This window comes from Peromyscus maniculatus, chromosome 5, assembly GCF_049852395.1.
Source record: "Peromyscus maniculatus bairdii isolate BWxNUB_F1_BW_parent chromosome 5, HU_Pman_BW_mat_3.1, whole genome shotgun sequence".
Classification (NCBI taxonomy): domain Eukaryota; kingdom Metazoa; phylum Chordata; class Mammalia; order Rodentia; family Cricetidae; genus Peromyscus; species Peromyscus maniculatus.
The window spans coordinates 95,063,410-95,078,476 of NC_134856.1; the positions used below are offsets into that span (position 1 = coordinate 95,063,410).

The window sequence follows — 15,067 nt, forward strand, 5'->3', positions numbered from 1 at the left end:
TAGTCACTACAGAAAGCTAAATCAAACATGACCCCTGAAGTCAAGGCTTTCGTTTACCTTAGACTCTCCACCTCCAAGGACATTCACCATGACTTCCATCACTGTTTCATGCATTCCAAGGGCCCTCATGAGATTGGGGTGCTGGTAAAACACTTTGTTATTCATGATATCCCTAGAAAGAATAGGAAAGACAGCAGTTAAGCAGAGCTCAGAATAAAGGGCCTTTGTGCTTATCAAGTTTTTAATGTATTGTTCAATGTAAAAAGGTACATGTTAATACATTCTGTGCAAAATGTCTTCTGGATACAACAGGGGTACCATGCCTATGAACTCTCAACCGTTCTGGTTGCCTGTACAAGAACTGCATAAGTCCACATCCAGTGTGGATGGAGGAAGGCTCATAAGGACAGAACCCTAACTGAGGAGCTCTCTACAGTACTGAGGAATGAAAGGTCAGTTTTCTTCAGGGATGAACCCCCACTCAGGTTGCCCATGACCCAGTAAGCAACTTTCTAATTTAGTTTAAAAGCTTAATCTCTAGGGGAAAAATACTTGACATCATCCCATAATCCAGTTGGAGCTTTGGTATTAGTGTTCTTATGCATTGCTAACTTGATGAAATAAGAAGAAATGCGTAAGACAAAGATTGCTATGGCTACATAGCTTACCCCAATCCACGAATCATTAGCTTCTCTTCCTCTTTGCCCATCCTCACACTCAGCAGGGAACGGATTTGACCAAGCGATGCAAGCAGGTTGATAGTATCCTCCACAGAGACGCCATTGATAGTGTAGGTCTTTGGCAGTGCCCGGACTAGACCCCCGATGCCATCATACTGTCGATGCAGCAACACAAACATGGCCCTCACTAGCTCAGGGTCCTCGATGACAGACTCTTGAGCCCACCGCACCATAGTCTCGGAAATCAATTGCTGGAGACTGGCTGCATGGCAGGTTTGTGTCAAATAGTGAGAAAAGACACATCAGTTAGACATTCCAACTCTATAACCTCATAACCCCAAGCTGCTATCACAAAAGTTAGGACACATTAAAGATACTTAAAATATTCTTAACGCTGGGCAGTGGTGGCACACGCCTTTCATCCCAACACTTGGGAGGCAGAGGCAGGTGGATCTCTTTGAGTTTGAGGCCAGCCTGGTCTACAAAGTGAGTTCCAGGAAAGGTGCTGCTACACAGAGAAACCCTGTGTCAAAAAACCAACATATATATACATATATATGTGTGTGTGTGTGTGTGTGTGTGTGTATAATTATTATATATATAAAACAATATATATTATATATGTGTGTTATTATATATATATATATATAAAACAAATGTCATTTAAATACCATCACTTTTTCCATAGAGATGTAGTTTATTACAGATGAAAAATAAGCACTTCTGTCTAAATAATATCTCTTATAATTAAGATAAGCTGTTTCAAAGTTATAAGTTGTTATGTTTTGAATAAGAAACATCCCTGATAGGCTCATGTATTTGAACACTTGGTCTCCAGTGAGTAGCACTGTTTGGGAAGGTTATGGACCCTTCAGGAGCATGTATGTCCCTGGTGAAGGGCTTTGAGGTTTTATAACTTGGCCCCACTTGCTTTTCTTTCCTTCCTGTGCACAATGAATGTGTTCTGATGGCCTCATGCTCCCGCTGCCATACCTTCCTCACCATGATGGACTCTACCTCATGAGAACTGTAAGCCCTAATATACCCTTTCTTCCCTAATTTGCTTTTTGTCTGGGTATTTTTATCAAAACAACAAAAAAGTGACAAAACTACTGTTGAGAGTCCACAGATCTGTCAAAGAATACAAAGCGCCCAAACTTATACTTCCATTTATTTTTTTCTTATTTTCTTCCCAGAAGGTTTCACATCATTCCACCTCTAAAGGTCCACCATGGAACAGTCATCATGGTGCTTGGCTATCCAGTTATTTCCTCAACTAAGTTTTCTGCTACATGGATATGATTTATGGATACATCTATATGGTTTTATTTAAATTTGGATCAAAATTATCACTTAAAATGTATCTAAAAGTGTTTGATTGATCAGTTTTAACTAAACTGAAAAATCATATCGGATATATAAGACTATCTGTGGCATAACATGTAACATGGTCAATTTAAAGACAGTAGAATTTTCTAAACATCTTAAACTAAAATGAAAGCATGTAAGTTAGGTAGGGTAGATGCAGCTGAGGGGTAGTGAGACCTAATTTCTATCATTCATACATTGGCTGGTTTTCAAAAAAGGCTACTTATTTTGCACCTAGATATTATTTAAGGAAAAGCAAATCTATCAATTTCATCCAAACAAAAATAACGGAAAGAAATGTCAATATATTCCCACACATCTCAAAATTTCATTGTCATGATAACAAGCAAAAGCCATAAATATGTTAGCAAATGTGACTCATTAGAAACTTAGAAAGTTCTAACTCACTTAGAGTTCTAAGTTTCTTACCATTATTTTTATTTGGATGAAATTGGTAGATTTGCTTTTCCTTAAATATTATCTAGGCACAAAATAAGTAGCCTCTTTTCAGCCTCTGGGTTTCTGGTCATCAGGAATCTCCCTTGGCTTTCTCTGTGATATGTGACAAGAAGGGACTGTAGAGGCCTTAGCTGGGCAGAGCCCTCCCAGCCTCCTCCCCCTCTTTGCACAGCCCTGGGTTGCTAGTGACAGCTGGGTTTTTCCACCCTGGAGCTGGGGTGAGTTGACAGGGCTTATGGAGACCCATTGGAGAGGAATTTGCCAGCTTTCTACAAAAGTTCAAAACGACCCTTAACCTGTGACATCACCAAGCTGCTTTTACTTTTTGTTCAAGTCTGAGAATGCACATAAGGGATGCAGATATATTTACTTTTAGCACTGAGGACTAGAACTCTTGGGGGAGATGTTCAAGTTACCCATTGATACCTGCACTGTTACAGTTAATGTTTTATTTTTTTAAGATGCTTAGAACTGAAAAAAATCACACTGGTCAGCATTAGACTCTTGAGGAGTACTTGATCAAAGGGTATTTTGTGCGTACTGCCTTTTAAAAAAAAAAACCTCCAATATTATATGCATTATGTGTATATTGGGGATGGGGACTGGAGGGGCCCTGAACATCCAGCATGGTTGCTTGGAATTAATGTTTATGTTCCTATATCTAAACACTGATGCAATTACACCCTGCAAGTGTGAAATAAAAATGTATTGATGATGAAAAAAAGAAAGAAAGAAAGAAAGAAAGAAACTTAGAACTCTGGCAGATAATGGCTACCTCAATCTTTTTTTCTTTTCATCTCTAAAACATAATTTTATGGATAAGATTTCTATTTTTTTTAGAAAGACCCTTTACTAAACCAGTGCTGTATCTTAAAATTAGTAGGATATTAGAAATGCAGTGATAATAATGTGGATCCAATGGCTCTGGTCCATAACCCCTTCAGGATTAAGGTACACTTCTGAAGAGCTCAGGGTCCAACAGAGCTGGCTTATTTGGTTCTAAGGCCAGCAGCCACTGTTCTTGATCAAATAGTATACAATTAACCAAAAAATGCATACCTTAGAAGAGGTTTCAGAACCAAATATAGTTATATTACAGATAACATCTATTTAACTTTAAAAGGAAAAGTCTAATTTTATACCATCATTTAAAAAACATGTACAGTATTGACCTATGAAGTCTAAGTTATTCTCTTTATAATTTCTCTGTGTGTGTATGTCTGTGTATATGTTCATATGTGTCTACGTGTACATGTGGTAATGAATATGAACATGGTGGGAGGCCAGAAACTGATGTTGTATGTCTTTCTGGATAGTTTTCCACTTTATTGTTTGAGTCAGGGTCTCTTGAAAGGTTGGCACTCACCACTTCATATAGACTATCTGGCCAGCAAGCCTCAAAAATCCTCCTGTCTTTGCCATCCCAGCACTGGGATTATAGGTGTGTCTTACTGCTTCTTACATGGGTGCCAGGGATGCAAACTCAGATCTTTGTGCTTACACAGCAAGCACGTTGCTAGCTGAGCCATCTCTCAAGCTATGCTTTCTCTTGATAGTCTGTGAGCAAGTAAGTAAAACATTAGCGATGTAGGGAGTCCTTCACAGTGCAGCTCTCTCAAGCCTATGAGTACAGCATCTGCTGCTGCCACCTACTTCGGGGTCCTTACAAACATTAAAGCTGATCCTTGGAAGTTAGGATCCCCTGCTAAGTATAGTGTTCATTTTCAGGGTAAATAAATATCATGGCTGGACACTGGACCAGGACCCTTTCAAATGCTTACAGGACTTTCTGGAGTCACTTGCAACTGGTTTTTCAGCTTGTTTCTTCTTCAGGTAGGTCACCTTTTCGACCAGGGACATCAAACGTCCTCTGATTGTCAAGTCATTGCTTCCATCCAGGGATCCATCTTCATCCAGCTCAATTCCTGGCATTAACAGCAGGGGGAGCAGAAAAGGAAATCCTTTCAAAACAGTATAAAATTGGGAGCAATTCTCAGGTTCTCCTGCTTTTCCATCCTCAAGTCCCAGCAAGGTCTCAAGCACCTAGCAGCACCTATTAGGCTACCTTGCCCCAGAACACTCAAATAAAATTCACTTCTCAGCATCACTCCCTCCTTCCTCTTCTTTCCCAGTTCTTGTTATTCCAGGACCATTGATAATCAGGACACACTCACACTGAGTGAAGAACAAAAAGGCACCCATTAGGAGGAAAGATCAGTTCTGCTCTTTGCCTGACTTTTTCAGCATCAGTGACTTTAGAGACTGTTTGCCTGAACTTCTTATCCTACCTGTCTAAAATTCCTAGGACCTCTATCCTCTCTCTTCCAAATATATCAGTGTTTTAACCTAAGAGGCAGAGACAAAGGGCATAACTAGATCTCCTAAGCCAGGGGCCATTTTACAACTATAGAAAGAATTCTGCAATTTGGAGCATATTTTATTGATATTATATAAATGGCATAATATGTAGGCAAGTGGGTTTTCATTCATAAAATTAAATAATGCATGATGTAATATTCTTAATATCTTCTAGAATAAGATCAGAATAACCTGACTGGTGCTATATCTGTCACCCATCTTTCTATCTCTTTATCTTTCACTATTTATATATTTATCTAGATAGCTATCTACCCATCATCTATATCTTTTGCCTATCTATTTATCTACACCACTGGCAAAAATGAAAATTTCATTTTCTGTTGTACAATATTATTTCAAGGTGTGTTACTTTTGTTTATGCTCTGGAACATTTGTTTAATGATGCAAAAATGTGTTTGATTAAATAAACGTCATCTGTGATCAGGAGGCTGTGCCAGCAACTAGCTGACAGGAAGTGGTAGGGAGGAGCCAGGTGGAGAAGGGTTTATAAGGAAGGGTGAGGAGAAGCACAGGGGCTTTTTGGAGGATGCGAATAAGGAGAGGAGGTGAGCTACTTGCTATTCAGCCTCTCTGAAGAGTAGAATTCCACCTCAACCTTTGAATCTTGAGTTCTTTAGCAGGACAGAGGTTTAGTTAAGTTCCCTTTGTAGTTTTGCGGGAGTCGGAGCTTGAGGGACCAGAATTCCCTCCAGCTATGGTCCTTGCAGCCTAACGGCTGTTGGTAGCAGCAGGTTTGCACTTGGTGATTTGGACAGCTGTGGCTTAAAGGGCAGCACAATTTAAAATACAACAGCAACTGGCACACTACATTGGGTGCCAAACTGTTGTTATTTCTGCTTTTTTGGCAGGCCCACCACCCAGCTCCCAAATAAATCATAGATGGAGGCTTTCTGTTACTTATGAATGTCCGGCCTTATTTTGGCTTAGTTTCTAGTCAGCTTTCCTTAAGTTAACCTATCTACCTTTTGCCTCTGGGCTTTTCCTGTTCTCTTACTTCTGTAAATCTTACTCTTACTCTGTGGCTTGCTATGAGGATGGCTGGCCCCAAATGTCCTCCTCCTTCTCTGGCTTCTTCTCCTTTTCTATCCTAGATTTCTCCTTCTATATATTCTCTCTGCCTACCAGCCCTGCCTATCCTTTATCCTGCCTTGATATTGGCCATTCAGTTGTTTATTAAACCATCAGGTATTTTACACAGACACAGTAACACAGCTTTATAGAGTTAAACAAATGCAACATACACAAAAGTAACATACCTTAAGATAATATTCTACTACAATTTTCTGTCATTGAAACTTAAATCTTCACCACATCATTTCATAAAGAAATACATGTCTCCTTTTCTTTGATTATAGTTACTCAACTGAGTAATTTTCTTATCTGTCAGCATGTCTATGAAGGATTGTCTTGATTGTTAATTGATATAGAAGGGTATGACCCACAGTGGGTGTTACCATTCCCTATGAAGATAGTGCTGTGCTATGTTGGAAAGCTAGCTAAGCATGAGCCTGAGCAAGTCAGCAAGCAGCATCCTTGCACAATTTTTTCAGGTTCTTGCTTGGGTTCTGACCCTGACTTCTCTCAGTGATGGACTGTAACCTGGCAGTGTAAACCAAAGCCAAATAAATATTTCCTCTCCTAAACTGTGCTTGGTCATGTTATTTGACACAGCAATAGAGATTATACCAGAACAATGAGTTTACCACAGTGAGTCATCAGATCCTCATGAAAGTCCAGGAGCTGGTCTCGGATTTCCTCAGGACAGGGACATTCACTTTTGTCATCCTTAAAATTGAGAAGCATGTTAATCTGGAAGAGGAAAACAATACAGAAAGAACAAGGGGGTAGAGAAATTGAATTCAAGAGCATTGAAAACCACATTTCTAATGTGCATATTTAAATACTCCCCTCAATAAGTGAAAAGCTACTGTTGATTGCTAATCACAAAATAAGTCAATTCCTCCTGAATGTAGTGGTTGGAAAACAGTTATAATCATTTAGTATCCTCCTCAGGTCTACTAAATTTTAGACTCATATACATTGTTATCTTTAACTACAAGTGGTTTGGGGGGTAGAATGCTTTCTGTTCTTTCAAGAACCTAGTTCAGTTCCCAGTGCCCATATCAGGTGGCTTATAACTTCCTGTCACTCTCTCCAGGGGATCTGACACCTTCTGGCCTCCACAGGCACCTACTCACACAAAGAATACACTCACACACATACATACACATGCATAAAAATCTTTTTGAAGTATTTTATTATATTCTTCACAATTTATTATGTTCTGCACTGCACATCTATTATTTTCTAATATTGTCACTTTCTGTATATTCTAAAAAAATGCTTTTGAGGAGAATACAGATTCCAAGAGAAGGAGAGATCTAAATACAACAGGAAAGCCACATAATAGACAGCTATACTGATGCTGATATTCATGCCTCAGTCAAAACACAGGACACTTCCGTCCATCTGCTTAAGTTTTAGTACTAATAATATTAAATTTATAAATGAAGATAAGATAGCATGGATGCTCTTTTACATTTTCCTTTTGAGATATTTTAAAGTTTATAGTGTGATTTTATTACAGATCTGAGATAATTACAGATTCATATGCTCTTGTGAAAAATAATCAAGAGAGATCATGCATGCCTTTATGTGTAGCTTAGCTGCTGATGCCAGCATTTGCCAGTTGGGAAGAATTCTAAAATCTTATCTCTATCCATGTCCTCTTAGCTTCTATTTACAAAACAGTCCTCTTAAAATTCTCCACACACCCAGTTAGAACTGCAAAAGACAGTTTTATAATACCTATATAGCCCCAAAAAATATTAGGATAAATCCAAGGGAAAAGAAGATGTGTTTTTAATTACTTGTAGCCTAACATTTTTCATTGTTCTTTTCCCTTCTCCTTTCTGAGTTTCTCTATTCTCTTCTATCATTTTCTTTCTGTTTAAAAAAAAAAAAAAACTTTAGCTTTTTTTTAATAGCATGTTCAAGATAGTTCAATTCCCATTACTTCACTTTAAGTGTAAATGTGTATGAGTGTGAGTGTGTGTGTGTGTGTATTGTGTGCAGAAGCTTTGACTGTCAGAAGAGGAGGATATCAGATCCCCTGGAGCTGGAGTTATGGGTGGTTGTGAGACACTAAATGCAGATGCTTATGAACCAAACGTGGGTCCTCTGGAATAGCAGCAAGTAGACTTAATGTCAACACCATCTCTCCAGGGACTTTTCTTCATTTTTAGTGTCAAATGTTCACTTTCTCTTGAAAGGTTCTTTCCACAGTGTGTAGAACTCTGAGCTGACAGGTTTTCTTTCAGTGGTTGGGATTCACCTTCCACTTCATGCTGGCCCCATCTTCCCTGATAACAACCTGCTAATACTCGAGCTTATCCTCTCTCTCTGCAACTAAGATTTCATTTCTTTAAAGATTTTTCCTTGTCTAATTTTCAGAAATTCAGCTATAATGTACATTTGTTAAGATACTTTACTAGCTTCTTGAATCTCTAGTTTCATAGTCCTTGAAGAGTGGTTCTCAACCTGTATGTGATGACCCTTTTGGTGGTCAAATGGCCCTTCTATAGGGGTCACATATCAGATATACTATATATCAGATATTTATATTATGATTTATAATAATAGCAAAATTACAGTTATGAAGAAGCAATGAAAATAATTTTATGGAGGTCACCACAACATGAGGAACTATATTAAAGGGTCACAGCATTGGGAAAGTTGAAAACTACTGCCTTAGAGAATTTAATATTTTAAGACATTTTCTTTAGTGATCTTTCTTCAGTTGCTTGTTGTTTCTTCTTCTGCAGCCCAAAACCATGGTGGAATTCCTTATCTCTCTTTGTTTTCTCTCTTCTCTCTTTTCCCCTGAGGGATTCTTCTGTGCTGTTCTCTTTCCAGTTAAAATGGCACCCTCTGCCCTCTCCATCATGTTCTCCAGCTCACTTTTCATTCCAGCTATTATAATTTTAATCAAACATGCCATGGGTTCTTCTTGGTTCTTTGCTGAGATCCTTCTATTTTTTTTTTTTTTCCTATTTTGGAAGCTTAGTGAGAGTAGCTTTGTCACAATAGTAAGAGCTGCAGTCTCAGTGTTGGTATTTCCTTTGTTTACCTAGTCCTTTCCTGGTCAAAGAAGAGACTTTTAACTCGAATGTGAATGTTTTCAGTATTGTGCAATGAACTCTGGATCTTACTCCAACCCCCATCTTAGCCAGCTTACTCTGACACTAACCAATGGAAGACTCACAGAACGTGTCCTGTGGCTGCTGGACCTTTCTTCTACAAGGGTGCCAAAGAGAAAGAATCTAGTGCCTATTTTTAGGAGTGGAGGGTTTCTATTATTTGACGTGACCACAGCCAGTCAAAGTTGACTCATCTCTGGTTGAACATTGTCACTATTTGTGGAACCTCAAGTTGTGGTATCCTGACCTTCTTGAACCAACTGTAGTTTACCTGATGCCTTTTAGTGATTAGCTACTTATTTATCTAATAGTATAATAATATGCCATTAATTAGTTAATAAAGTTTAATGTAACCACATAGCTTCCTTTGGTGAAACTTAGAATACTGACAAAATGAACTTGGCTAATTTCAACAGAACAGAAAAGAAAAAGCCACTCATAATTTATCATACAGTTTTATAATGCACAGATCTTGAATGCTCTAAAAATCCAAAATGAAAGGAAAGCCCTCCAATTCCACTATGGTACCTGCTCTTGTGGTGGTGACCGGAACTCCTTTGTTTTCCGGGCAGTGAGTGCGGCAGACATGTTTAAGGCTTGCATAACTTCATTATATCTGAACCGTTGATTATCTTGGAGCTTAGCTACAAAGTCATCTGAAAAGGCTACAATGGCTTCTATCCGGTGCCGAACCTGGCAGTCACAGAGGTACTGAAGCAAGAGGCACATCTGAGGATAATTTAAAACATATACTATTAGTAGTTAATGTATATCAAGTCATAACCAGTGTTAAATATTCTCAGTTGCCCATTCTCCCTAAAAACAGAATCCTAGAATGTAGTTAGTCTTATTGGATGAAGCTAACATGTATAAGCTAGCTTGATGGATACATGTTTCTTGAGTAGGTAATCATTCAGAGGTTCTCTGCTATACCACAGGCAGAGCAGCCAATGGATAAATAAGGAAAAGTTTGCAAAGGGGTCTTCTAGGAGGGTTTTCACCACTGGTAAGAAAATAAAATGCCTTTCTTTCAAATTGCATGCAACTGGATTATAACTCAATTGTTGGAGGAGAAGTGCAGTGAGAAAACAGAAGGAATACAGATGAGCATTGCTGAGCAGAAAGACATCTCTGAATCCCTGACCCAGGGCCACAACTATGATGTTCATATACAAGGTGATTATAAGGTGAGAGCTTACTCCTCAAGTGGCTAGCACAGTGAATGCTCATAGAAAACCAAACAGATTTTTAACAGATAGAGTATTTGTTGATAAATGTGTCTGTAAATGGTACAGAGATGTAGTTCAGTAGTAGAATGCTTGCCCAGAAAACATGAGGCCATGGGTTCAATCCCAAGCAACACATAAAAACAAAACAAAACAAATGCATAAAAAAATGAGAGGCTGAAAAGATAGCTCAGAGTTAAGAGAGATTGCTGCTCTTCCAGAAGGCCTGAGCTAAGTTCTCAGCACCAATTCAGGCAGCTCACAAATTCCTAACTCCAGCTCTGGGGCATCTGATGCCCTATTCTGACTTCCATTGGTACCTATACTCACATGCCTACAGCCCTATACAAATACATACATGTAAACAAAACTGAAAATGACTAATATACTTAACACTCTTTGTGACAAACACACACTATTCCAAAAGAACTTTAAAATCTTGCACGTCAAGGTAGTATAATCATGAGAATTTTCTCTCAATCTTATCTTTCTTCTCCAAATCTTTTGTCGAAGGACACACTATCCCCTCAGGTCTAGACAAGTCTGACAGCTTGCTGAGGAACTGGAATCTGGGCTGTTAGGTTTATCTCCCTCCTTTGCTTCCCTAGGAGCATCCATCTGGCCTCTTCAGCCTCAGGCTCCGTGCTGGGCTATCTGCTGTATATGTGAAGCTCCCGAGACCTTCTACCCAATACCTCTGGCTCCCACTATGGAACTCCAGCTTTTCTACCTCACTTCAGCTTAAAAATCACCACCTACAAAGACTCTTCCTTCTCTTTCTAACAGAACTCCAAAAGATCTTCCTTCTAGCAAATCATCTTTCACTAGAGACAAGGTGATGGATTTTGTCAATGAGATACTAAAAAGAAATTCATGAACAGGTACAGATTTCCCTAGAGACTGTCAGACTTCTGGAAGGCAGAACTCATACCTGTTTCCTTCTCTCTGCACCAAACATGTGGTCCAGAATATGACTTCCACTGATGCTAAGTTGATGAGCAAAGTTAATGCCAATGACTTCAACATCAAGCTAAAGCACTGAAGAGGCATGAATTAAGAAGCCTCAATTAACTCTGATGAACAGAAAGCCAGGCAGTGTCTAGACTCCTTATATATGTGCTGGAGGAGAAAATTCTTGCTTCCTACGAAGAGGTGCACGTGCATGCTCCAACATGGACAACAAAGGAGGTGGGAAGGAAAGGGGATGCTTGTGCCTCAAATCCACACACAACTAAATATTATATGGGATAAACTCTTATGCAGACACAAATAAATGGGTAGTTAATGTGAAGGTGAAGAATGGAAAGTAAATTTATGAAGACCAATACAAGAGAGAGAGGAGGATAAGAGGATTTTACTACTTTAACACTTAAGCGTTCTGAAAGTCCCACCATTTTCCCCCAGTTACCTGTAGTTTAACTGGCTCGGGGAGTTTCATCTGGAGCAGGCCTTCCTTGGGCCTTTTGCCCCCTTTGGCTTCTTCTTCACATATTCCTTCCAGCTTAGAGTCTTCTGCACTGATCTCCTTCTCTGAGGCTCCTCCTTCCTCCTCTGGAGTGGCAGCTTCCTTAAACACACTGGGCTCAATCAACTGTAGGATGTGTTTCAAATCCTCATTGTGAAAGACACCCATGATGAGCAGGGTGTAGAAGAGTTTGATGAGAGGTACAAAGAGGAACTCTGTGGTCCCACCTACAGGGTCCCGTGCGTGGAGGCTGCCCTCCTTCACTGCTTCTGTGAGCATCTGAATGGTCTTGGCCTTGAGGATATCCAACGGAAACTCGGGACTATATTGATAACATTCATTGCTAATGCTCACAAAACTAGGGGAGGAAAACTGCATCCGAGGCCGGAGGGAGGTGCTGAGGCCAATGCCTGGGAGACCATGTTTCTTGTTCTCATTGGGGAAGAGGGTGATGCTCTTTGTCTCCTCTGTCATAGGGACAATGAACTCATTGTTCATCATGAGCCTGGCAGTGGCATAGGAGCTGAGGTGTATGTCAATCAGCAGGTCATAATAGCCAGCACGCAGCAAGCCAGGCATGTACTTGTTCTCAATGGCATAGAGCAGCTGAGGTTCGTCCACGTGGCTGCACAGTGCATGGGCCACCCGGTGATTCCCAAGGGCACAGACGGCAGAGTAAAGGCGGAGGGTGTGATAGTGAAACTGCAGCAACTCGTCCTGCTCTGTCAGCTCTAAGATATCAACAGATCTGTGGAAGGGAGGACAGAGCTAAGGGAGCAGACATGAGCATCCTTTAACTTTCTGACATGTAGTGGTTTCACAGTATTTATAAGTCATTTCTAGTTGGCTTACACGTTTTCTTACTTAGAGAATTTAAGCTGAATGCTTCAGCCCTGAGCTCATCTAGAACTTCCTTCATCCTCCCTGGTAGTGAGGCTGTGAGCACCCTTTCAAATATGTGTGTTTCATCCCAAGTCTGGAACTCCTCAATTTCAGAGCCTGAGTATTCTTAGGAGAAATTCCAGCTTTCCTTTTATAACAGACTAACATGATGTGAAAACAGAAAGCTTCACCTTGGATCATAGTGCTGCTGTCTCTGTACTATGACCCTGACAGGTCAGAAATGGGTCAACAGAGCACTCACCCTCTGACGTAAAGTATCCTCAGGCATTCTGCACAGACTCCAGCATCACCTGACAGAACTACCTATGTTTCCACAAAGTACATGCATACAGCTCATGAAACAAGCAATGTGAATGGCATTTTCCTCATAACAAAAAAAAAAAAAAAAAAAAAAAAAAAAAAAAAAAAGGACAATTGCCTGAACTTTTTCATATACTCATGGGCATGAAGGCATGCACTGAAGTGTGATAGAACTACTAGGTGTCACACCCTTAAATAAAACTGGCTTTCCTTCCCCCAGTAGCCATAAACTGCCAATAACTCTGTTAGAGGCCTTGTGAGACCCTTCCCCATCCATCCTGAAATGTTGACTGGCTTGATCTCAGACACGATATGCAGATATACTCAGCTGGTGGGGGTTTTATAAGTGCAATGGTTCAGTCATGTGCAGAATGCTTTGCTCCAGGTCTCCCCGATTTGGGCTCTTACAATCTTTCCACCCCTTCTTCCACAATGTTCCCTGAGCCTTGTGGGAGGGGTAATAAAGATGTCTCATTTGGAGCTGAGCACCACAGTCACATATTTTCTTCACCTTGAGTAGCTGTGAGTCTCCCCACATTCTACCATGCACTGCCTTAAGAATCGTCTCTGATAATGGTACCCTAATCTACGCCACCCTGGATCTTTAAGTCAGGCCACTTTGTTTCTCTTAAATCACATGGCCAGATGATGCCTATCATCACTTCTGCTAATGCACATGTTTCCTTGGATGTGTCCATATGTTCTACTGATTTTAAATCATAAACAGGTCAGGGGAGACACCAGCATTAAAAACAGAACCATGGCATATCCTTGATCAAAAGAAGGACTTGCTCATCCAGAAAGAACTTCCTCTACTTTTTTCTTCCTCTACTGTCAGCCTGGAAGACAATAGGAGACCCATAACATAGACCTTGAGCCAGAAACAAATGCTCATTTGAGAGCTACTGATTTCTTTAAGTTGTTTGTAACTACATCAAAATCAGACAAATATAACTCATCCTACCTTTAACAGCCCCTGAGGGAGGAACTATTTCATGTCTCAATAATACTCATTAATTCATCAGTGATTATTGTGTAGCACACATTAGGCACTATGTACAGACAGTGTAAAGAGCACAAGCAAGCTTGCATCCCTCGAGGAGCTCACTTTCCAGTTGAGGAGACAAAGCCATATCCCTTCCCCAAAGAAGAAATTAAATAATAATTGCAGGGATGGAGAGATGGCTCAGAAGTTAAGAGCACTTGCTGCTCTTCCAAGACCTACAACAGGTGGCTTACAACTACTCATAACTGCAACTCTAGGGGATCCAATGGCTCCTTCTAGCCTCCACAGATATCTGCACACCCATGGCTTACCCACATATAAATTTAAAAATAGAGAGAGAATGCTGAACATGGTAGTTCATGTCTTTAATACCAGCACCAGAGAGGCAGAAGCAAGCAGATCTCTGTCTTTGAAGACAGCCTGGTCTATGTGTGCAAGTTCCAGGCCACTGAGGTCTTAAAATTAAATAACAATTATGATGTACATTAGAAAAAAATGCTGGCACATATCTACCACCATCTCCAACTTCAAAAGAGTTTCCTATGTTACAGGGGACTCCTCTTCTCAGGAAATCAAACCTTATCAGATTTTCCTGTGACTGCAGGGGAGCATGACTCAGGCCAGGTCCAGAATGGTCTCTAAGGTCAGTAAATAAAGTGATATGATCACTTGAGTGTCTGTCTTCCCTTGTGGTATTTATTCTGGTGCCCTTGCCATCTCAGGAACTTCATTCCAATCATCACTTCTCAGGAACTTCATTCCAATCACTTTTTTTTGAATGCAGCTGTGGTCCTCAGGTTTAGGGAAATCTCAAATCAAGCATGAATTCTAGTGAAGCTTTAGATTACCTACTCTCTTACATATGTAGTTATCACAGATAATATCAGTGATGATGATCATGACATCACAAAATATTCTAGTATATGTAAAGTTTTCTGCCAATTAAGAAGAGAATCTTTCCAGCCCAAAAAGGAATTATTCTCCAGTATTTTTTTCTTTTTTCTTTCTTTTTAAAGAAAACATCAGCAGATACAAAACTCTGATAAAAAATTTACCTCACACAAAAAGAAAAAAAAACTAAA

At 39.9% G+C, this 15,067-nt stretch overlaps 1 protein-coding gene across 2 annotated transcripts in view; it reads right to left on the reverse strand.

Moving 5' to 3' along the window:
- Ryr2 (ryanodine receptor 2) overlaps positions 1-15,067 on the reverse strand; it is a 581,527-nt gene that overhangs the window by 180,793 nt on the left and 385,667 nt on the right. For both annotated transcript variants that reach the window (XM_076572925.1, XM_076572926.1), the window contains 6 exons: positions 11,720-12,524; positions 9,614-9,814; positions 6,590-6,695; positions 4,289-4,432; positions 669-942; positions 58-172 (listed from right to left, as the gene is read on the reverse strand). In XM_076572925.1, the coding sequence (XP_076429040.1) occupies positions 58-172; positions 669-942; positions 4,289-4,432; positions 6,590-6,695; positions 9,614-9,814; positions 11,720-12,524 (1,645 nt within the window). The remainder of the gene's footprint in view (positions 1-57; positions 173-668; positions 943-4,288; positions 4,433-6,589; positions 6,696-9,613; positions 9,815-11,719; positions 12,525-15,067) is intronic.